Source organism: Triplophysa rosa, linkage group LG10 (assembly GCF_024868665.1).
Source record: "Triplophysa rosa linkage group LG10, Trosa_1v2, whole genome shotgun sequence".
Classification (NCBI taxonomy): Eukaryota; Metazoa; Chordata; class Actinopteri; order Cypriniformes; family Nemacheilidae; genus Triplophysa; species Triplophysa rosa.
In genome coordinates, this window is record NC_079899.1 from 18,172,723 (window position 1) to 18,198,310 (window position 25,588).

The window sequence follows — 25,588 nt, forward strand, 5'->3', positions numbered from 1 at the left end:
TCGGGGAAAAAGTCGAAATTAAATGTTGAGAATAAACTCAATAAATTTCGAGAATAAAGTTGTTGTGTTTCGAGAAAAAACTCGTTAAATTTCGAGAAAAAAAAACTCGAAATAAAATGTCGACAATAAACTCACTATACTTTGAGAATAAAGTCGTTGTGTTTCGAGAAAAATCTCGTTAAATTTAGAGAAAAAAGTTGAAATAAAATATCGAGAATAAACGTATATCCTACATCAGGGTCATGTTCATTGCGTAGTACTGAATGAGGACATAGCAGAGTTGTATCACTTAGTCAAGCTATACTTTAGGCTTTCCTTCAGTAACAAAGAAATACTATCAGCGGCTGGGTCTCTTTAGATGAATTTAACACGTTTTTAACACGACTTTATTCCCAAAGAGTTTTTTCTCGAAATTTAACAAGTTTTTTCTCGAAACACAACGACTTTATTCTCAAAGTATAGTGAGTTTATTGTCGACATTTTATTTCGAGTTTTTTTTCTCGAAATTTAACGAATTTTTTCTCGAAAGACAACGACTTTATTCTCGAAATTTATTGAGTTTATTCTCAACATTTAATTTAGACTTTTTTCCCCGAAAAACTGCGGGTTTAATTTCGCATTATAATGACTTTAATCTCAAAACGGTTTTATATATTTTTTTATTGCTTGGCCCTAATACTCTTCCGTATAAATCTCTAAATATAAGTATTAATAATTAAAATGAATGTATATGTTTTTTTTTCAAATTTTTTACTGACACATCCTGTATGCCTTAAGATGAAAATATTTTTAAGATCATAAAACAGTTTCAGTAACTGATTCTAAAGTTATAGTAGGGCATGTGAGTGTGGATGTGTGTACAGTATACATATTTACATAACATGAGGTAATTTTACTCTGATATATACTCTTCCCCGCCCCAAACAGGACATCTAAACAAAACAAACTTAGATTGATCGCTTTTTGCATGCTTTACGGCTTTTCGTGTCTGAGCAGTCAAACGCAGAGGCACGTGGGGGGTGACCTGAATTATATATGTGTCATTGACATACAGGTGCACACACCCATCTGTCTAATCATTTACACCCCGCTTTGAGCCTCCCACTATTTTTCAATCTCTCTCGCTTTTTTCTGTGTTGGCTGATTGATGGAAAATCATTCTTTATGGCCCATTTCTTTAGGATGAGAAAATAAAAGGGCTCTCTTTTGCTCTCCTTTTCAACGAGAGCAAAAATAGACAATCAATGCACAAATGTGGCACGGCACGCATACAGGTACACGGGCTGAATGCAGGAACAAAACAGCTCACGGTGAACACATATATACAATATATCACAAGGAACCGGCCATGATTCTTACCGACACACCGAGTGGCATTCACCCTCTTATAGCCCGGAGGACATTCAATCATGGTGGTTGGCCTCTGCAGAGGAATTGCTTCAGAGAGAGAGAAAGAGAGAGACAAGAACAACAATTGACAGTACATTTAGTTAAACCTCAGTAAACGTAACAAGACCTTTGGTTTACTTAGAAAACAATAAAGGAAAAATAACTCTACATAACTGTGTAACTGTTTTTAGGTTTGTCTCGGGGGAGATCCTGGGATTGAAAATACACAACACAAACAGACTGTATATATCTTCGTAAAGACATTATAAATAGAGCAGAGAGGAAAAGGAAAAGAGTGTGACACTAATTTGGAAGAGAACATAACAACATTGGCACATCATATTTTAAGCCGGCTATAGAAATAAATGAGGCTGAACCCTGGACTTATTTACATCACAGCTCAACACTTGCGTTCAGGTTCTGCCATGCTGCACCGCCTGGGTCCTATTTCTATTAGATGCCAACTGATGCCATAGCAAGTATCTGCCTTCAGCTGTTGCTAACAGACCTCTGAGACAGTCGTAAACTCGACATCAACTTCACACCTCTCACGTATATACACTGAAGCTTGTTGTGCCTCTCAAATCAAGTCAACTTCCACATTAAAGTGACACATATTTTAGCTGTTGTTTTGTGTCAATACAATTGAAGTCAATGGGGGCCAATGTTGTTTGGTTACCAACATTCTTCCAAATATCTTTTTTGTTGTTGTTGTTGTTCTGAAGAACAAAGAAGGTCACGCATATATGAAATCTCATAACTGTAAATAAATGATGAATTAATTTTCATTTTTAGGTGAACTATCCTTCGAATGAAGCAATAACATTTGAATTGGCATTTGAAGACTGAAACAACAATCCTTAAATATTTGAAACTTGTTTTTGATTTGTGAATGTTTATTTTGGTGACATCCATAAAGTTTAGATCAGCAATATGTCTGGGAATGCACAGAATGCAAGGACACCCATATATGGCCAGAGAATTTCAAAAATATGTTCTCATATACTGTACAGTGAAGTGGGATCTCATGGATTATTTTCTGGAGGGTTTTAGAGAAACTGACGTTAGAACAGTGACTAAGCATGGAAGAAACACAACCGTATGAGTAAATGTGTATGTGCGCACATGTGTGCGCGTGTGGAAGCAGGTCATTACTTAAGCTGGAGTGTGTGCCAGGTGAGTCAGCAAGTCAGTAAGTTCACAGCATGTGTAACCAAATACTTCAAAGTTTTTTGTCTACCCACTTATTATGTTCTTTCCTTTTCTCTGTGGAATCCATCCTCTTCTACTCTCTCTCTCTCGCGCTCTCTCTCTTTCTCTATTAGGACCATGTGCCAGTTGACTCATAGTCTCTCAAATGGTTTTTAACAGAACCTCCAACTGTTACTTTTCAGAGTTAGTGAGAATCAGGGCTGGGCCTCAGATGAATCATGCTTTCCCGTTCTTTTTGGACCGTACTGTTGTGGAATCCTCTGCTCAATTGCCGAAAAATGTACTGCTTGCTTTACATCAAACTATCACTGTCTTTCAATGAACATATTTTAGTTGTTACCATGTACTGTAAGAGATGTAAGCTTCTAAGAGGGTGAGACATCTGTGAGAGACATGTTTTTGTGTGAGACAGATATACAGTATGTGAGAGAGGCGCTTGTGTTTAAGAGTAAGATAAAAATCTGTGTGAGAAATGTTTGTGAGAATGAGACATATTCTTGCGTGTGAGAGTGAGACAGACATCTATGAGAGATGTTTGAGTGTGAGAGAGAAATATATCTGTATGAGAGATGTTTGAGTGTGACAGTGAGACAGATATTGTGAGAGAGACGCTTGTGTGAGAGTAAGACAGATGCCTTCGTAACGGATGTTTGTGTGAGAGAGTGATATCTGTGTGATAGATGTTTATGTGTGGGAATGAGAGAGACGATTGTGTGAGAGTGAGACAGATATCTTACACAATCTTACATGTTTTTTTGGGGCATTTCTGGCATTTGTGGAATCCCCATGATGTGCCCAATGTCCCACAGCAGGCGTCCTGTTTAGAGAGTCCAGGCAGAGCTTTCCCACACTATAATGAAATAAAACACAATCAAATCCAAATCAAACGAGTTGCTGAAAAGATAGAGAGATACTCATCTGCAAATGAATGAGACCCACACACTTCACGTACATAATTTTGCTCACGCACAACTCTTATTCCCAATTCTCTCTGATCGACGCGCTGATTGGTTTTCCCTGGCTGAATCTAATCTGCCCTACCAGCCGCGAACCCAGCGGCACTCTGAGAGACAGCAATGATACACAATGCAAACAATTGCCGACAGTACCATTACTGAAAGGCAAGATCTCAGCGGCCTGATAACAGCTTCCTCTCTTCAGACAAGACAAGACAAAGTCACAAATTAAGTCTGAACGGGCGCAAACACAGCCAAAGCACTTTACGATTAGAGAGAGTAAACACGCAACACTTCGATTGAGGTGAACCTGATAATAAAAACTTGATAGATGAACAACTACGGGAAGAGAAGACAAATGGATGTTCTTTGACGCAGGAGGCAGGACTTAAGACTTAAAACTTTCGAGTTTCTTTTGTGTTTGACCTTCGGTTCTTTTTTCCAACAGAATCATCATCTCTCTGACCTGCATCCCGGTGGTCTCCTGGAAGCAGCGTCCCAGCTGGCTCTTAGATGTCACTGGCTGGTATTGGAGGTATGTTTGTTGGTTAGGATAAATGACTCCGCTGTGTCCGTGTTGGATGCTCTGACTGCTGCTGGACTCTGAGATGTGGTAGGTGAAGGAGTGGCTGGACTGCGAGTTCTTCACCTGACCGTTACTGTCCACAGGAGACACCTGGTGGATCTGAACTGAGGCCTCTGGGGGATGTTTCACGTGGACATTCACCAAACCTTTTTTAAGTGGAAAAAAAAGCGGTGCTTTAATACCAGCAAATCTCCACAAACAAAGAAACCGTTTCAGAGCCAATTGATGTGTTAATTAACAAGCAAATTCCTATCAAAATTTCTGCAGAAACACTAATGGAAGGAATGTTAGGAATGTTACCTTGGTTTTGTCCAGTGCCATAGGTCAGGGGAAGAGTGTGTGTTGAGTGCACATGTGTCTTCTGTCCGTTTGCCACCGTCTGTTGCCCATGATGACCATTTGGATTCGACATTTGGCAGAATTTTCCGGTAAAGTTGGGTGGGCACTGGCACTTGTCCCGAGCGCTGCATTTTCCTCCGTTCATGCAGGGCAAATGGCAAACAACTAAAACACACACACACACACACACAGACTAAATGTGTCAGACACTGAATGAAACTGGAATTTTAATTCAACTTCCTGTTTAGAGAAGCATAACATTTATTACAAACACACTCAAACACACACAGCTGGATAAACAAACTCTGCATCCGTTTAGTAATTCCCAGCTTCTGTGCCGTATCACAAGATATACAAAGCCGCAGAAACCATTTAAAGACCATTTAAAAATTATTTTCAGTTTTTGAATTTACTATTTATAGGTATGTGTTTAGGTAAAATTGTCATTTTTGTTTCATTCTGTGAACTATTAACAATATTTCTCAAAGATTTCAAATAAAAATATTGTTTCTATTTGCATTTAATTGCAGGAAAATGAAAACTGGAGAAACAGGTCAGAATAACAGAGAAGATGCTCTGTATTTTTTCAGACCTCAAATACGGCAAAGAAAACAAGTTCATATTCACTTTTAAGCAGTACAACAGTAATATTTATACATAGAAATCTACATTATTTTTTATGTGATAACCTTGATTTTTTATCATAGTTTTCATGTGTTTTGTCAAGCTGTCGGTCTTTCACGTTGCTGTTGGATGACTTTATGTCACTCCTAAAGCTTGATTTTGTTGAAATTCAACAGACACTGGACTGGAAAGTCCACAATACATCTAGAAATGCTGATCACATGAATATTTGGAATGGTCTCTTAATTTTTGCCACGGCTGTATATGTTTGAATTAATTAATAAATGTGAAACTGAAAGAGTGAATAAATTGGGCTGGTTTGTGTGTGTAAGCTTAAACGCTTCAGAGGAAATCTATCTAGGAACTTTGAGGTGGCATGTAAAGACAGTTCAGAGTGACACATTTCCACTATAACATGTAATTATGGTGACGGTCGGATCATCTTCCACTTCCTTTTTTGCTTACGGTATATTTCACAAAGTTCAAAATTACACTCGCATTTACTGGTGAAGTATTAATATTAGAAAATGATGAATGATGTAACTGCACAGCTGAGGTGAATAAATGTCTGGGGGTTGACATTTTATGGTGATATGTTTGCGTGGGACATTTTTTTTACATTAAATTCATTCTGAACCTCATTTCCCTGCTATTCACAGATATTCGTTTATGACGTTCCCAAACTGAAGCCACAAAATATAATTAGCCGTCATGAACTCATCAGGCTAAATGCTTGTTAAAACATCATGGCTGTCATGAGCACCACACCCACTCGCCACAACATGATGTCATTTCCTCCAAACCACATGTGCTTAATGTGGTCAGACACACAGCATCTAAACCAAGACGTAACAGACTTTTAAAGGAAAAGTTCATCTCAAAATCAAAATTGTGTTATTCTGTACTCACCCACATGACATTCAACATGTTTTAAGACCTCCCGGCGTCTTCGGAACACAAATAAAGATATTTAGGTGACATCCGAGAGACTTCCAGGCCTCCTCATAGACATCATGGTTATAGGTCCAGAAAAGCACTAAAGACATCATTAAATTGGTCCATCCGCTCATAGTGGCTCAATTGATTTTTGAAGCAACAAGAATACTTTATGTGCGAAAAACAAACCAAAATAACGACTTTAATCGATACATTCTCCTCTGTCTTGTCAGTCTATGGTGCGCGTTCACTAGAGCACTTCCACGCATAAAACATAAAAAAACACAATTTTGATTTTGAGATGAACTTTTCCTTTAACCATTAACCTTTATGAATAATCTTTATCTAATATATTTTCCATTTGAGAATGTCTCCAGATGTCCTCAACATGAGGACGAGTATAGCTAAGTAACCCCCTCCACACACATATACACAATAATGCGTAGAATAACAGTACATTTTCTCAGATACAATCTCTCGTAATGCACATTTATGTATTTATATAAATATTTACACTCTGACAAAACCATAATTTATACAAAACACACAGTTCCATACTCCCTCTGTTCCAAATCTAGTGGGAAATCTAGGACTACAGTATAGTGCTTACAGTGAACCTCAGGCAACAGCCTGGCACGCTCATGTATCAACATTATATCATACAGATACTCTCTCCTCAAGTAAAAGCTGGAGAAGAAGAAACGTGCAGATGATAGTAAACAAATGAAATGTGGTTAAAAGCTGTTTAGCAGAAGAGCAGCATGCCACCCAAACCCCAGATGCAGATCATTAACTTTCACTCACACATACATGACAGCTCTTACATAGTTTATTGGGTGAATAAACTATATATGAGGCACACACATTTGATGTGCTGATGAGAGGATTTTCAATTGTCAAAAGTGTTATAACTATAGAATAGTACGCAGACACCCAAGCAAACAAAGTGACTCCCAGAAAGGCTGACAGAAGTCTTGAGCAGGGGAGACTGTGGTTGGTTGGCCAATCTATGTTGAATATCTCATGTGGAATAAACATTAGGAGAGCACAACTGGGTGAAATCTCTCAGTGTAAAATACTTTAAATGTCAATAAATATGTTGGACATTCAGTAGTACATTCATTGGTAAGCCTATGCCAACCTCAAAATGATATTCAGGTGTTTTTTGTTCATCAAAATCATATATTATGTTCAAATGATCACCTGAGATTTAATAATTATTTTATATGTGTTAACCAACTCAAACAATGTTCTGACCATCCACAACTCCCACTTGTTAATTTTATATGTCGTTAATGTGACAATAATCGGGATATTAAAAAACCCACAATTATCGAAATCATGTTAATTCTACACTATTCAGCACCCATTAAAAACAGTTACAGTGGTTACAAACTCTCTCTCTCTCTCTCTCTCTCTCTCTCTCTCTCTCTCTGCCTTCATACACTTTTATTTTAAGTGTGATTCATTGACCAAGTAACAGAAAAAACACAAAATAAAAAATAAATTTCACCGATGGCATCATTTATTTCTTTTTATAGACATTTTGATAAATACTGAGATAGTACCGTTATCAAGATTCGGGGGGGGGGGGGCGAAATAATTGTGTAGAGAAAATTGGATATCGTGACAGCCCTAATGTTAACAAAGTGGCATAATGTGTCACAGGCGTGCACATCTTATATAAAAATATAAGATATGCATATGTGAGTTCTAAGACAAATATCTAAAAATTAATAAGATCCATTTTTTCTAATCACGCTCGTCAATTCTGATGGAACGTTAATGCTGAAGGAACATAAAAGAGATAGTTCACCCATAGTATCACCCATAAATGCTAATTCTGTCTTTAGTCACCCTCAAGTTTTTCCAGACCTGTATGTGCATTTCTTTGTTCTGTTGAACACACAAAAAAAAATGATATTTTGAAGAATGTGGGAAACCAAACAGTTTTGGGGTAGTTTTTCCCTACTATGGTAGTCAATGGTGCCCCAGAACTCTTTGGTTACAAACATTCAGCTAAATATCTTTCATTGTGTTCAGCAGAACAAAGAAATTTAAAGATCTGGAACAACTTGTCAATGAGTAAATGATAACCAAATTTTCATTTTTGTCTGAACTATCCCATTTGTTCCCTTGTGTAAACCATGTGTGTGGTAAACTTTTTTTGTTCAGCATGGATGACCTGGAAAATTAAGATATAAGAAAGTATGAATAGAATTTATGTGCTCTGACAATTATTTTGAGCCAGTTAGAGTAGAGATAAAGTGTGACAAAGGACTGATGAGTTCTGTCCTCAGATCAGTACCTTACGCATTACTGCAATACATTACATCCACAATGTAATTATATTAAAGGACCATTCAGCTAAATATTGATTTACACTGTGGTGATTCTTAAGTAATTTTATAAGACACTCTATTGATCTATCGATTAGTCGCCCGAGGCTGTTTATTTGCTGCCTAAAGTATCAATTCACCATCAATATCGGGGCACCAGAGGTTTATATCATTACGAAGCCAAACCTTTGGTATCGATCCAGCCCTAATGAGTGTGTGTACGTGCATGTGTGTGTGTCTCCAGTCTCTATGTTGCTGGAGCTCAGCCAGCAATCTCTCCCAGCTGTGTCTGGATCAGAGCTGAGACACCGTTCAACGTTCCTTATAAGGCCTCACCCGCTCCAGACGTTCACCTCATTCAGACAAATAGCTGGATGGAGTGAGCGAGCAAGAGAGAACGAGATCTTCGCACCAAGCACAACCTCTGTTTAAAATACATCTCTTATTCTGGCCGTCCGCAGGAGTGTCTGTCAGAACGCTTACTCCTCTGAGCTTTCCTGACCCTCTTATATGGAATATCTGTAGCTGCTGTGAACAGATTACAAAACCCACTGATGAAAACAATCTTCTGTGTGCCAGACCAAGCTGAATGCTCCCCTTGTGTCCGCAGTGTAATTTGATTTGAAAGTAGGCATTATGTAACCACTAGGGTTGTCACAATACCAACATTTCACTAGCAGACACCCATACAAGAGAAACTTCTTGGTTAATGAAATCAATACATACTGTAAAACTAATATGCCATAGATCTTAAAGGGACAGTTCACCCAATAATTTAAATTCTTTCATCATTTACTCATCCTCATGTCATGCCAACCTGTATGACTTTTTCTGCATAACACAGAAGATATTTTGAAGAACACTGATAACCAAACAGCTTGGCCTCCATTGACTTCCACTGTACAGACACAAAACCACAAAGACATTTCTCAAAATATTTTCTTTTGTGTTCCACGGAAGAAAAAGTCATATACAGGTTTTGAACGTCTTGAGGGTGAATAAATGATGACAGAATTGATATTTTTGGGTAAAGTATGTATTTTTATTACAATGTCAATTTTGGCACACTAATGTACAGTATTGGTCAAAACAGCCCTTTGCTGAAGACCCCAAGTGCACGTACCAAACTATGTAACCATTAGCACTTAGCTAAGCATTTGACTTATAGGGACAGCTCAATTCTGTCTTCAATTTTTCCTACTATGGTAGTCAATGGTGGCCAAGAAATGTTTGGTAAATGCTTTATAAATGTCTTTGTTCTGTTGAACACAAAAGAAGATATTTTGAAGAATGTAGGAAAGAAAACAGTTCTGGGGCACTTTTGACTACCATTGTAATTTTTCCTACTATGGTAGTCAATGGTGGCCAAGAACTGTTTGGTATAAGCATTCTTCCAAATATCTGTCTCTGTGTTCATCAGAACAAAGAAATGTATACAGATTTGGAACAACTCGAAGGTGAGTAAATAATGACATAATTTTTATTTTGGGGTAAACTGTCCCTTTTAAATAGATTAAAAACTAAAAGCTTGTCTAAGAAACCCATTCTGCTTCTTAGACTTCTTACAAATAAACACACTACAAAAATTGTGCCAGGACTCTATAGAAGAGGCTGAAATGATCAGAAGATGTTGAACATGCTCTCGATTCATCCTGAGCCTTCACAAGCAGAACCTGTGTCCAGTTATGTAGGCTTTTCAGACGCAGTCTAAAGTATCTTAAACTTTTCCGCAATATCTGCCAGGAAAGTGAAAACTCCCCCGAACTGCGACTAGAAACACATCCAAACACCAGCTATAATTATAGACCTGTCTGAAGCTGGACATGATGTAACAGGCCCAGGGCCAGCTGTTCTCCATTCAGTATTGAGCAAACACTAGTCTCACACACACTTATAAAATTAGAGTTGCCGAAAAAGAAATCAGACATTCTATAAAGATCTACAAACAAAGAAAACATCAACAAACACATCGCATTTCACACTTGTGCCCAGTCTTCCCACAATGCATTGAGTAAAGAGGAGAGGCGATGTCACTCACCGACTCTGAAGTTGGGGGCGGTGAGCGTGTCGGTGGCGTGTCCGTTCTCGCTGATGATGGTGGTGGTGTTGCCCGGCTCACAGCTGTTCTGACAGCGGCCGTTAATGCAGGTCATCTTGCAGATAGTCGGAGTGAAGACCACTTTGATCCGGCCGGTGTGGTTCCCAACTGCGGGCCAGTAGAGCAGAGACAGAAGAGAAAAACACATCAGTCTGGATGGCATGGTTTTCATGAATGACTTCGACTCTCCCTCACTCTCGTAAGCAGTGTCTGACAGAACAGCTCAGGAGTTCAGCCTTAAGAGAGTAACAGGAGAGAGTGAGTGAGAGAGAGAGTGAGAGAGGGAGGCTGGAGACGGAAAAAAAGTGTTTCTTGTTGTCTTGTCTTAGTCTTCTCTACGTGTTCCCCTGGGACTGTCTGATTCCCTTTTCGTCCATCGTCTACTTTTCTTCAATATCTCAGTCTGTTAAGGTGGAGGGAAAAACAGGAGCAAAAAGAGAGGGGGGGGGAGAGAGAGAGAGAGAGAGAGAAGAGAGGGGCAAACAACTTTAGGATCAGCCCCAGTTCTTCACATTAGATTCAGATGAAGTGGCTCCAGAGAAAAAAATCTTGATGCCAGCTTTTCCCATCTCACTTCTGTGCTGCTCTTCTATCTCACTTCAAGCCTCCTTGTCTTTCCTGACATCTCCTCCCTCTTACCAGCATAAACTGACTTCCCATCTCCGTCTGAAAAATGCGGGGAAAACAAATTTCCTAAAATAGCCTGCCCCGAGTTCTTTTAATGATGTCAATTCCACCCACAAAACTACGTGAGAGTAATCTGACCATGTCTCCTCTCTTGCTTTTCTCTAGGTTGTCTCTCCTCTTGTGCTTAATTACAATCTTCTGGTAATGTCTATGTGTCATTTATATTATAGTCTTATCAAACTCCTGGCATCACTGGCTCACAAAATATTTTCCAGTCGGTTAACACGCAGGGGCATCTGTAGACCTTTCTCTCTGTGCTTGATTAATCGTCCACTTGTCTGATTTTCTGCATGCTTCCTCTCTCACTCATCCTTCATCTATCATGCATAATGACACCTTGTTGAAGGAACATATCACCCAGAAATGAACATTTTGCCATTATTTAGTCATTATTTCGAAGGTACTGGCTATTCTATTCTATATAATTTAAGTAAATAGGGGTGTGTTCTGTACTGCACACACTATCAAAATAAAAGTCAAGTGTGCTAAAGGATGACAGAATTGTTCATATTTTGGGAAAACTATCACTCTGTTAAATAGTTTGGTGTCATGGCAGGTTCACTTTTAAGTTCCATCAAAGTGCACCCCTCATCCCTGTCATGTTACACAAATCCACAAAACACCAAGATCAAACAATGGCCCGGTAGACAAAACAGAGACATCAGTTACCCATTGATGACACAAACATACACACGCGCACACATCTAGTTTTTTTATCTTCTTGGGGACAGTATAATAATTTTAAATACTGTACAAACTGTTTTTTCCCCTATGCCTAAACCTAACCTTCACAGAAAACGTTTTGCATTTTTAGATTTTCAAAAATATATAATTCTGTACGTGTTTAAGCGTGTTTAGCTCATGGAGGCAGTGGGGACCAAAATTAAGGTCCCCACGGTGACATGAGTCCCCATAAATTGGTGTGCATTAAGGTTTAAGTCCCCATAGGGATATAAAAAAACAGGGTCACACACACACGCACCCACACACAAACACACATATACACTCTATAGACGATTTTAGAGCATTGCCCGAAGTTAACTTCTGGTCTGTGTTACTATTTAAATGTAAATGAATTGTATTAAATTAAATTAAAACTACTCAACAGTTATTGATTCTTTGCAGAGGTTTACGGTATATTGTTGCCGCTGAAACCATCTACAGTTGCCTACACCTGCTATGAAATGAACAAGGAAGGTAAATTAGTTAAGACTTTGTGTGTGTCTGTAAGTGTGGTCCTGGTAAGCCTTACTGTAGAAATACCAGTCATTTCCGGGATATTTTTAGCCCCCAAATAAAATGTTTATATAAAAATGTAAAAATATAGAGTTTGTACAGTATAAAAGTCATTATGTCTAAAGAACGTCCCCATAAACCATTAAAAACCCAACGCGCGCAAGTGTGTGTGATAAGGATGCCCCGCAGAGTAATATATGGCCAGTAAAGTCATGGTCGACGCTCAGCCTTGGGGACCGAAGAAGCACTATAAGGATCAGATGAAGAATGCCCTGAAGAAGTGTAAGTACAGACCCAGTGATTTGGAGAGTGTTGCTGCTGACCGTACCAGCTGGCAACAGCTCTGTAGAGATGGGGTTAGTATGCAGGAGATGGAGAGGACAACCAGGAGACAGCAGAAGTGAGCTAGGAGAAACACAGCCATGGCTGCCGCCGCTACCACCACTACCACCACTATTACATATATATGCCCCACCTGCAACAGAATTTGTGGGTCCAGGATAGGACTGTTTAGCCATCAAAGACCTCATAGTTAAGGTGGACGTCATCATCGGATCTCGATGGACAACCGTAACTGTGTGTGTGTGCGTGTATGGGGAAGGCGAAACACACACCAATCCCAGAAAATGCAGCAACATAGTGAGAAGTAGATGACAGGAGACAAATAGATTTACCAGACGTGCCACACACACACACAGCGGGCTGCTGACAGGTCGTCTCTGGTGTGGAATAAACCTCACCGGGTGCCAAAACATTGAAAAACTAGTCTAACCACACACACACAAATGTTTACTTGGCTACCTAAAGCAGGACATACTATTCACTTCACGTGTTTTTTTATAAGATTACTTAACATGGGTACAGACTAACCTTTACCCCACACCTACAAGAGTGCTGTCATTTAATGGGAGCTTTGCTTAGGTTAAGCTCACTTTATTTAGAACATTTGTCTGTTCAGATCTGAAGTGCGCCTTCCCTCGTATTCATCCATAAATCCATGCAACAGGTCAACGGCGAGTCATCAGATGCTTTTCTCTTAAGACAAGACTGATGTAATGTGATATGTAAAAGTCTGTCTCCCTTTAAAAAGGCTGTATGATTAGACATCCAGTCAGAGTGTGGCTTGGCAGCATTTCAAAGCGACAAGAAACAGCATGTCAGACCACAACATTGTGTAAAAACAGTTACCAAATACCCAATGGGTTCCATCTCGCACTAGCATTACAACCTTTGGGTGCATTTTACAGAGCAGTCAGGGCTGTTGTGATGGAACGGCCACCTCCCCTTGCGTCAAGACCACCCCATCTATTAGGCCCCCCAGAACCTCCTTCCACCAGTGACACCTTTACATTTCAACCCAGCTACTACATACAGACACCACATTCCCCTCTTTTTGTATGTTTATTCTCTTTAAAATAAACACACCTCCAGGGCCTGAAGCCACGCCCACTGTCTTCGCTCATTCCTCCACAGTTGTGTAACACTGCCTGTCTGCATAGCCGGAAGCGGGATAATGGATGTCACGCCACACATTAGTTCTGCCGTCCCCCGTCCCTTTATTCACACGCTCCACAACTGTATCTAATCCTTTCACCTGTCTTTTAGAGCACTTCCTGCTATGAGCGTTTATTGTAAAGCTCTGTCATTTCATTTTCCCTCTCTCTCTTTTTCTCTGGTTCTTGAGGTCCCTCACGGCCGGGCTTTTATCTAAAATTACCCGGAGAAAATGGGGCTAATAACTCACGTTAGACAGTGCAGTGCAGAAGGCAATACTTAAGTCTTTATATGAGTTCAACCAGAGGAAGCGCTTGAAAAGAAACAATGGGGCCATAACTAAAGGGCCGACCTAAAGCAATACAAAATTACTACAAATGAGACGTGTGTGTGTGTGTGTGTGTGTGTGTAAAGAGTGTGTATAGCTCCTGTGGGGTCTACAACTCATATCCTTGTGGTTGCAGAAGTTCTTATACCACTCATTTGTGTCTATACTGTGTACTGTCATCATGTGCTGTTCCTCTCAACAACAGCTTTATTTATACTGTATATATATAACTGTCACATCACTGTCAACACTGAGCTGAATGTTTTAGACATGCTGTCACTCTTCTCTCAAAATGTTCCAAGCAAGCGGTGTGATCCATCATTCCGTCAAACAGCGAAGGCTGGAACACCCTCGTGTGCAGTCAGCGAGACTTGAAAAATAAAAACTGATACCTGAAATAGCATTTAGAGATGCTGATGTCATTCATCCACGGACAGAAAGAGATGCTTTGGGACCTCCTCAATATGTCACATTTATAGTAAGTGGCATCTGAGACACAGATGTCATATAAAGGCAAGGGGCAAAATAAACAGGACTTCTACAGTCTACAGATTTATGCATGTATTTGCCATGTGACGTTTGCAGGTAGAATATGTTAATTAAAGGTTACTTTAATGGGGTGATAACAGAGCGCCCATGAGATTAAGGACATTGAACTCAAAATGATGTAATTCTGTTTTCTGATCTTCTTAATGAGAACAAAGTGAAAAAATTACTAGCTCACATGACCTTGTGTTTATTACTTTTACTAAATGTCTGTAATCATGATATGATAAGGTCATACAGTGAGATCTCATGAAAAAATGCATTCATGTTCTCATGATGTGATGAATAAAAAAACAGACAAGACAAATGAAACGTGAGTCATGAATTCAATTTCTAGCAATGTACATACTCTTACTCATATTAATTGTGTAGTTTGAATGCGCTGGATTCTTTTTTACAGAAAAAGCTAAATACATAAATGCAATATGTGAAAATATACTGCACTTACCATGAAGTGGATTGTGCCCCATTGAAAGTGGGATAGCCCGGTTGAGAGTGGGTCCGACTCCATGCATCTGCGTGTGAGTGTGGTAGTTTTTCTGTTGAATCGTGAATTTCTGGCTTTTGCTCTGGTGCATCGTCATGGAAACTGGATTTTGCCCTCTGAAAGACACAAACATACAAATAGTTTCTTTTACTGTTTCTCTAACACCCTGTCTACACACGACGAGACGCGACAAGAGACAATAGAACGCATTAGAACCCATAATAATTCAATTTTTTTCCACACCGGACGTGGCGCATCATTATTACTGATACTGTTCATATGTATTACACCGCGTCCGGTGTAGACACGGTGTAATACATATGAACTGTATCAGTAATAATGATTTATATCCTTATTAAAAAATCATATATTTTATTAATTCATGTATACATATTCTAATTTGAGTGGTTTTCTGTTGATTAATCACTTGCTCAAGGCCATATTAAAAACAACAGAAACCACAACATAGAGTAAATAGGACTACACCATAAATCAAAGCCATTTTTATTATATTTATCACACACAGCTACTGTATGTCAATAATATCTGAACAAACACATACACAGGCATGCACTGCAACTCATGAACGAATCAATCACGGCACGTCAATAATCTGTCTTGTTTGTTTCTGATCTAACTGGATACTAGGCTTCTGTCTAAAGTATAATTCAGAACAGATGTTGCATAGGGAGAATATGCCTGTTTCTAAACATAAGCGACAGTTTTCGAAAAGTGAGTATATAAAGTAAGTGCATACATAAGAAATTCTGACATAAAATGTTCTCTAGGCAGTCAAATTTCGAAACAGAGCGAAAATCACTAACAAGTCCAACCTGACTAAAAATACTCTACATGGATTGTCGGTACAAAATATTATCAGCCATGTCTCGAACATCTTGTTAATCAGGAGACAAAACACAGTTCACAGCTGTGAGAGAACGGATGTGAAATGCAATCCATCTTTTTTTATATGTCTGTTAGGTTGAAGAAAACAGAGATGCGGTTGCTTAGAAACAGGAAATTCTGACAGCTGGGAAGACTAAATCAGGGTCAGAATCTCAGAATAACGCTGCTGACTTTAGACCTTTCTTAATACAGAGGTGTAACATATAGTCTTTCCATCCTGTTCTCCTATTGGTTCCTCATTAGACGGCCATTTTAGCAGTCATACACTGCAGAATGACTGCAGCCAATACTGTATATTTAATAGCAATTTGCCACAAGTGATCCGAGTCTGACATTTCTGATGACAAAAATCTTTGCAATTCAGAAAAATTCGTCAAAATCTGAGAGATCTGTGGCACAGTGTGAAGTCGTGATATGCTGTACATTCACAACAAATGAAACACTTAAAGTTTAAAGGTGACGGAAGGGGCAGGCAAATACACAAAAAAAGAATATTTACAGGGAAAGCACAAACATAAACTGATTTCTTAGTATTTTCTTATCTTCCACACTTTTCCAGTTTGCCTCTCCGCCTTCAATTTCTCTTTTGATGGCGCGGAAGAGCTCCCATTTCTAAATGTATGTTTGTACTGTTCTTAATGGCATGCAAATGTGTTTAAATAAAAAGGGGAAATATTCTCACCCTGCAGTAGTCTCTCTCCCTCTCTCTTCTCATTTAATGGCAGCAATTCTATTTCTGTGCCTTGCATGTGTACAAACAGACACAAACACTTAAAGACCAGTGAATTGGCTCAGCGTTTATAACTCTGGGCTTAAATAACAGGCGCGCACATACACATGCTCACACACACATAAACAAAAAGGGTTTTGCAACTACTTTGTATTCTAGTATTCTAGGGAAGGTGAATGTCAACACAAACTAAACAACACAAGACACACACATAAGTCAAGCCCTGAGCAAGGCATAATTGAATTTGTCTGGGAAAAGCATTTAATAGCTCCCAGCAGTTCGGTGTGAGCTCTCCAGAGTCGAGCAAACATAGTACAAGCTTCACAAAACAGTCTTGTCCCCAGCATACGAAATGTCTATGTGTATATAATATATACTTTTTTCATAATAATACAATTATTACAAATTAAAAAAACTTAGTGACCTGACAAGATGCATTTCTACAATATGCAACATGACTCAGTCTATGGGACAGACCTTTCTTTTCCTTCTCTTTTAATCTCTCTCTCAACTCTTTCCCACCTGACAGGTGTCTGGAATGACCTTACAGACAGGTCTGCAGCACTGAACCTGATGTGAGCCATGAATTTAGTTACATTTTAGACTGAAATCAAACAACACGGAAAAACTGACCACCCCAGCACCTGCACAGCACTGAAACACACACATAACCCAACCACATGCAGCACCAACCACACAGACCCTCTCTAAATACATACACACATATACACTTGAGTCAAACCACATAGACACCCACACATACGCTTTCTAAATACCTACCCACCAACCACAGACACGCTCAAAGTCTGTAAATATATTCAAACACAAACCAACCACACACACAAACAGATCCTCCCTAAAATACTCAGAACTTTGGTCCGATGAATAAGTCGCACAGCAGCTGGTTACTGAAAGTGACCAAATAACCAGGTTATCTCAAAAACACAAACACAAAACAACTGAAACATTTCAAATATATATCAAAAACACTATCTCCTTTTTTGTTTCACAGAAAAAAGTCATATACATGTTTAATCTTAGTTTAAAACTATCCCTTTAAGACCGATTATTCGACTACTTATTCAGGGAACCAAATTCTACAGGTAATTTCTAGACGCTCTAGCATAATCCCACCAAACTCCCACAGGCACATATAAATAAAGACAGATAAAATAGCAAATCCATAAGACACAACCCATACAACAATCTGTTAAAAATGTAAAACGAGTCCTGACCAGAACCCTTTCGGAAGGGCTGACTGAACACTTTTACAGCCGCATAACACGACAGTGTGACATACACGCAGAACATTTGACATACGTATGTGAAATACAGCGTTTACTTTGTTTTGAATGTTCAACAGACGATAACAAATCTGTGAATACATGCGGCGTAATGTAAATCATCACAGACTGGGTTTGTGCCCAGATGTGATTTGCGGTCCAGACAGTTTTTTTCCTTCTGTAGCTAACAGTATGTTCTATTGACAATTGAGCTCTGTTTAAGCCATACATATATTTTCCTGCGGCCGATCACTGACTATTGAATAGATTTTTGCCACCAAAGGGGTCAAACTACAATACTTGTATGATGTACAGATGGTGGTAAACTTGAAAGCAAAGCACTCGTCAGATCTCCTGTCACTACTCCTGTCCTGTCACCAGAAATTGGATTGAATTAAAGCTTTAAAAACTAAACATTTATATACACTTTAAATTCACTATCAAATATACTTTGTCCTATGACCCAGAAATACTAACAAAGCTTTAAAGCAAAGAGAAAATACTTGATGAAAAACATGTGCCCTGACGGAGGTGTTTTAATACATTCCTATGAAAGTGCTTTAATATCTCTTTTAATGTGAGATGTGGTCTGCAAGCAGACAGTTAGAGGCCGTTCCTCAAGGACTGTGGCCAGTTTCTGAACTGTGTGGTTTGCATATAAAAACCACAATGGGCCGCATCAGCTTGCAGGTTATGTAGAAACAGTCTCGTGTTTACAGTAACTGTGCCAATTCTAATGAAGAAATCACCTGTCTGAGAACAGAATTGAACCAGTGGTTTTTAAACTCAGTAATGTTTATTTTTCCTTTTTCCTGACATTATTCTGTGTGCAGGGACCAGAAATGAGCTGTTTATGTTGAATTTTTACGATACCGGGCTGAGATTCACGACAAATCCTGGTAATTATGGGTTTTGGAGTGTGGTGGATATGACACGCATCTCTATTCACTTCCTCCGATGTATTTATTGCAGCAATGCAATATAATAACTATTGTGCAAAATCAAATAATTTTTTCATTTTTTACTAGTCTGTGGGCCGCCTGAATGACATTAACTTAGTGGCTACTTATAAATGACAAAAAGAGCACATGGAACAGAATGCAGGGGTCGTAAAGTGAATAATGTTGGTAACTGAACAGCACTGGCACCCATTCGCTTCTATTGTATGGACACAAAACCAATGCAAGTGAATGGGGTCCAGTTTACAACATTCTTCAAAATATCTTCTTTTGTGTTCTGCGGAAGAAAAAGTCATACAGGTTTGAAATGACAAGAGGATGAGTAAATGATGACAGAATTGTTATTCTTTTTTTAAATTCACTAAGATTAAATATTAAAACTTAGCTTTTCTCGTTTACACTGCATCTTAAAAAACACTTTTTCTTAATGTCTTTCTAAATGTGAATGGCTACAGTGGTACTGTTTAAATAGAGATGAAACTAAGCCTCTTTTATCAGCTGGCAACTTATAACTAGATAAACTTGTCGACATGACTAAAGGCGATTCAACGACTGTAAGCATCCATATTTATAGCCAATTCCGTTTCTTCGGACTCATTTTGCAGATTTCTAAAAAACAGGGAAAAAACTTCAATACAACATATAATCTTTCTTTATATTATATATAAATATAATTATGTATAAATTAAGATGTTAAATAAATAGAGTCAACTATAAAAAGCTTTCAGTCTTTTGCTTCACTTTAACTAATAATTCTGTATATAAGAATCTTCCAGGTACAGTAGTGCTGATAAAGTCTACACAAAATCCATCATAGAGGAGATGTGTGTGAGAGAGAGATGTCAGGGAGGGCAAGAGAAAGAGAGAAAGAGATAAACACAAGCTCCGATTCCAGTCTCAACAAAATAGCTGGCACGACCTCGTACGCTGGCAGACGTGCCGTAATTAAATCGAAAAACCCTGGAAGATTTTTTTTCTTTCTCCCTCTCGATTCATTCGATTGAATCTAAGTAGCTATAGCGGTCTGAACGTCTGTGATCCCCAGATGGAAATGGTGTTTATTTTGACATAAACAACTCAGAAATAGGAAAATACAGAGAGGACTTTTCTACAAAACTTTTCTTTACATGTCCATGTACTACGTCCTTCCCTTTTTCTCTCTGCTCATCCTTCTTTGATATCAAAGAATCATATGCATCTCAGTTTTCCATTTCCTTCTGACCACTTTGGCTATTCTTCCGCTCTTATCCTCCTGCTACTCCCAGAATCTGGCAGGCTCCGCTGTGATTCCTCCCTCACGTTCAGCGGCTAGACGTTACACATCTTTTTCTTCTAATGCACCCAGTCACCCATATCAGGATGATTTCACTCTCTTCTGTACCAAGCATCTCTGCTCTTTATCAGACACAGTGGGGTTCAAAGGTCCACTTTGAAGATATATGATTCAAAATTAAACACCTAGGTCACATATCATGAAAAAATCTTTACTTTTGACAGTTCAGATTTTGTTGCTTCTACTGAAGCAACAAAATGATATCTGGGCCATTCTCAAAACATGCAGCAAAATATATTCATCAAGTTTGGCAGAAGTGCATGCCAATTTACAGTAAGCACAAAATGAGAAGTATTAATAGATGGTAGAAATGAGATGAATGAATTAGAAGGCTTTTAAATCTCACTGTATATCTATTTGAGTTACTAAGATTACAGTTAATAATAAAAGTGATGAACAACACTTATGCTGTACATTTAGTAAAAAGCAGAATATGCACACTAACTTTGTTAAATGTCAATAAATTTGAAAACACAATAAACATAAAATGATCTTCCAGACTAATGAAATCACTCAAGCCAAGAATCCCTCTGTAGAGCACACTGGAATTTAACGTCATCAGGCTCTTGATGGGATAACAGCTTTCCAGGACCCCTCCTGTCCTTTCCACTCTCCGTCAGCCGGACAACCCACACTTATCCACAGATGAGGGTGGCACCTCATTACACGGGTGTAACCTCGATATGACTGACACTTCAAAGTCCTGCCAGCGATGAGAGAAGCAGCAACAATGATCTCCAGAAGTCAGTGATTGACAGGAGTTAAACAGCCAGGTGTGTGTTAATGGCACTGATCTGTTACGGGTGGGTTTCTGGAACTGAAGGCTAGTGGTTACGTCATGCTATGATGAAGCCAGTATGTGTTTTACACGAGGCTGACACGTATACTCTTAAATATAAAGGTGCTTAAAAAGTTCCATTCAGTCAAAGGTTCTTTAAAGATCCACCTCTTTCTTACTTTTTTATCATCTGAGGAACCTTTTGTAAAACAGAAAGGTTCTTCAGATGTTAAAGGTTCTTTATGGAATTCTTCTATGGCTTCGAAGAACCTTTCGAAGCACCTTTTTTTAAGAGTGTATACTGGGAGAATCGGTTAGCTGTGAGTTTAACTAGAAAAAAAGTGTAGTTTAGTTTTGACAATTTAGCACAATAATTATATTTAAAAAAAAATGCAACATATAATAAGTATTTGAAAGTATTTTGGCCTAAAAAACTGCTGTAAATGATCATTGCCGTCAACAAATCCAAAACAGATTTTTATAAAGACCAACGTCTCAACGCTCAGCTTACACAAAGGTCAAGTTTGAATTCGAAACTGCCACCAAGAGATATTTTAAAATGCTAAATCAACACTTAAACCACAGCTCCAGCGTAACCTCCAACATTAAACACCTTAAATCACTTTAGTCAAATAATAGGATCGCAGTAAAATACAGTGTGCCACACAGTTTAGCCAAACTCAAACCAGCACTCGGCATTGCTCCAGACTCAGAAAATAAAACATTAACAGAAAATGGTGTGTAATATCTCTCCTAAAGTGCCCAGGGGCCAGTCTCGTCTTTCTAAGACCAGTCGGGTTGGACCTGTGCCTGGATCAGGTCACACAACCCAAATTCACTTCAACTATAAATCTAAAGCTCGTTGTCACTATAACACCAATATAAGAGTGCGATTTTGGTCAGGGGACTCTGCAAATTCAATTCTGTATCATGTTCATTTTTGAAGTCTATAAAATCAAATCTGCTATAGCAGACGACAGTAAAAACTGAACCTACATCACACCTGTTAAGTCATACATGATACCTTACTGATTCTTTTTTAACTTCATCAGGTTTTACAAAAATAATACATTTACTGATTCTGATCAAGTACTTTGTACTGATCCTCCCATGTAACTGAAGAGAGAATTATATGGCTATGGGTGGTTTGTTTATTCCTAAACGCTTGGTTCACAATATGCAAAAGCGTTTGTACTTCTGTACATGTGGGTTTTCAATTTTTGAGATGTTCATTTTACTGACCTGTTTCGATGACACACAACAGAACCATAGCTTCACTACACTAAACCCACACAAATGACTCACAGCTGCAGTCACATCAACAAATCATTCAATCTGAGCTTCAATAAACCCTTTACTCAGACTTTCTGTTTTGAAAGAAACCAGACTCATATTTGAAAAATAAAATAAAATTGGTATTTATTTTGTGTATAAATGTGTTCATAGATAACTGCTTCCATCTCTTACAATGGCAACCAGCAAGCTGTAAAAAAGTGGTTAAAGCAAACCAAGATGGTGACGCTAAATTGCAAACTAACCAATTTTTAAGATTTGTTGGGAAAGTTTTTTACTCGCATACCAAAATAGCATGTCCGGATCACAAGGATCACAGCAATGACATCATAAATCACTGTCATTTTATTTTTCTCACCCCATTGGCAACAGATTTTTCCTTTTTTATATTACTTTTCTTGTAACATATTGGTGTGTTACACCACGAAACATAATTTCAATCCACTGTATCCTGTACATACAGCAGAATTGACAATAAAGTTGACTTTGACATACTTTAAAGAAGCAAAACTATGCGCCGTTAAAGAAAATATTATTAATATTATATGACATAATTCTTTGAAAACAAGTTTTAATTTCACATCTGCACTTTTTCATTTCTATTTTCCCCAAAATGTTACTGGTTTAATAGATGTTAAGATTTTCTTTTTTGTGGTAAACATGCATTTGGAGTTTACTGACTACAATGCACCATGTAATTAAGTATAATTAAATACTGTTAAAGGAACAGTAAACAGTCAATTATGACAGACAAATTCTGTCATAATTCCATTGAGTTGTTCCAAATCTGTATAGATTTCTTTGTTCTGATGAACACAGAGAAAGATATTTGGAAGAATGCTTGTAACCAAACAGTTACAGTATTGGCCACCATTGACTACCACAGTAGGAAAAATGCTTTATAAATGTATTTGTTCTGTTGAACACAAAAGAAGATATTTTGAAGGAAGCAAACCGTTCTGGGGCACTTTTGACTACCATTGTCATTTCTCCTACTATGGTTGTCAATGATGGCCAAGAACTGTTTGGTTACAAGCATTCTTCCAAATATCTTTATAAAGATTTGGAACATCTCAAGGGTGAGTAAATGATGACAGGATTTTTATATTAACTCTCCCTTTAATATTACTTTCAAATGTTAAGTAAGATGTTTGTCTGCAGTGGAGATGAATGGGGGTTTCTGGAGGGAAACCTACTGTACCTCCTCCTTGCACACAATAAACCCTCTAGAAACCCACAGAAGCCTTTAAGAACAGGTCTGGTAACAATTACCAACCAACCTCTAACACAAAATGCATGTCTGCCCTAGCACATAAACTGCTTTCATTAATATCTCAAGTAGAAATCATCAATATCCTGCCCCGCCACAATATTCCGCCTTTTCCTGGAACCAACACGGGGGTGATTCTGTGGCTTATGCTCGCCTCCCCTAACTACACACTGACTGCCCCACATCTGATGAAAAGTGAGAATTTTGACTCAGCGTCTACACTCAGTCCAAAGCGCTCTGATAGAAAGAAAGCCACACTCCATGTCCAATACGATTGTGAACTTTCCAGCCATCAAAAGCTATGGCAGTCAAAACAATCCTTAAGCCAGCCCCTGAACCCCACTGAAAAAACACAGGGCTCTGAAGAGGGGTTTTAGTCAGTCAGTGAAAAGATTCTCAAAAAAGGGCAAACAAAAATAAAAGAAAAATAAGGCTCACGTCAAGAGCTCTATCTGATTTGGTGGGAGTTGTGTAAGAGAAACTTCAGTAAGTCAGAGTTAGGAACAGAAAGGTTTTTCTCTAAACAGACCCAAGACTGAGAAGAAGCGCAATGGGGGGTATGAAATGGGCAGAGATCCTCAACATCTGTGGGGCTGATGTCTGGCATTAATATTGAAAATAATACAACGACAGCAGAAACGTGAAAGAACATAAGCAATCTATGTCCAAAATACACTTAGGCACTTACTAGCAAACATTTGCTTTGCTTTACTGTGCAAAACTAAATCATTTAGCCACCACATTGGTATGTGAATGTGCATTTACTGTTCAAAGACATTTGTCTTTGTCAAAAGTACAAAACTTGAAATGCTTTGCCCCGTGCATTACTGATGATGACATTCAGCCTCAACATAGTCAGACAACCATATGAACGTATGAACCCTAACACAGTATTACAACAGCAGGATATTAGAAATGACTGAATGCAACAGTCAAACTCACTGTGGTTGGTAAGGGATGGGTCCATTTGGTGGCTTCATGGGCAAGGTCATGTGTCCCACGCTGGTGCCGGGCAATGGTAATGGCACTTGACCTTGGCCCTGTGGGAAGATCTGCTGAGGAATGGGCCGCTGGGGAATGACATTATGACCGTTGCCGTATCCATTTGTATGGCCGCCATTTGGAAGTCCACCTTTTGTGTGTCCGTTCAGTGGTCCGGTTGGATGAGAGGATGGGGAGAGAGTGGTCTGTTCGCAGGACTTTCCTTTAGATCCTTGCTTACAAACACACATGTGGGGCCGCAAGCACATTCCTCCATTTTTACACGGGGGCAAGCAATTAGCTGTAAATAAAGGGAAGGTCATTTAGTGAAAATGTCATTAAAATACACAAGTACACATAATAACGGAGCTTAACTTGAATTTAAAGGTCAAATGTGTATTTTTTGGAGGATCTATTGACAGAAATGCAATATAATATACATAACTGTGTCTTGTGTATAAAAGACCTTACGTAATGAAGAGTTCTGTTTTTATTACCTTAAAATGAGCTATTTCAATCTACATACACCACAGGTCCCCTCACATGTAATTCGCCATGTTGTGTCTACAGCCCTAACCGGACAAACTGCTCTACAGAGCGCGTTTCATAAATACGTTATCTTCTTTGGCAAAGAATTGAAAACATGATGACATCTTAGTCCTGTGTCAGCCACTGTAGTGCTTCGAAAGGGAGGGGTTCTAGATGCTGCTAAATTGCATACACTGGACCTTTAACTTGCATTATTGCATTAAGTCAATTTGTTCACTTTCTGGCCATTGTTCAACACAGAATAACAAC

General features: G+C 38.6%; 1 protein-coding gene across 3 annotated transcripts in view; it reads right to left on the bottom strand.

The window, feature by feature from the left end:
- Nucleotides 1-25,588, bottom strand: part of ltbp1 (latent transforming growth factor beta binding protein 1) — a 79,267-nt gene that overhangs the window by 44,376 nt on the left and 9,303 nt on the right. For all 3 annotated transcript variants that reach the window (XM_057343611.1, XM_057343610.1, XM_057343612.1), the window contains exons 3-9: nt 24,752-25,091; nt 15,219-15,373; nt 10,420-10,587; nt 4,444-4,647; nt 4,024-4,289; nt 3,349-3,451; nt 1,360-1,437 (exon numbers count right to left, since the gene is read on the bottom strand). In XM_057343611.1, the coding sequence (XP_057199594.1) occupies nt 1,360-1,437; nt 3,349-3,451; nt 4,024-4,289; nt 4,444-4,647; nt 10,420-10,587; nt 15,219-15,373; nt 24,752-25,091 (1,314 nt within the window). The remainder of the gene's footprint in view (nt 1-1,359; nt 1,438-3,348; nt 3,452-4,023; nt 4,290-4,443; nt 4,648-10,419; nt 10,588-15,218; nt 15,374-24,751; nt 25,092-25,588) is intronic.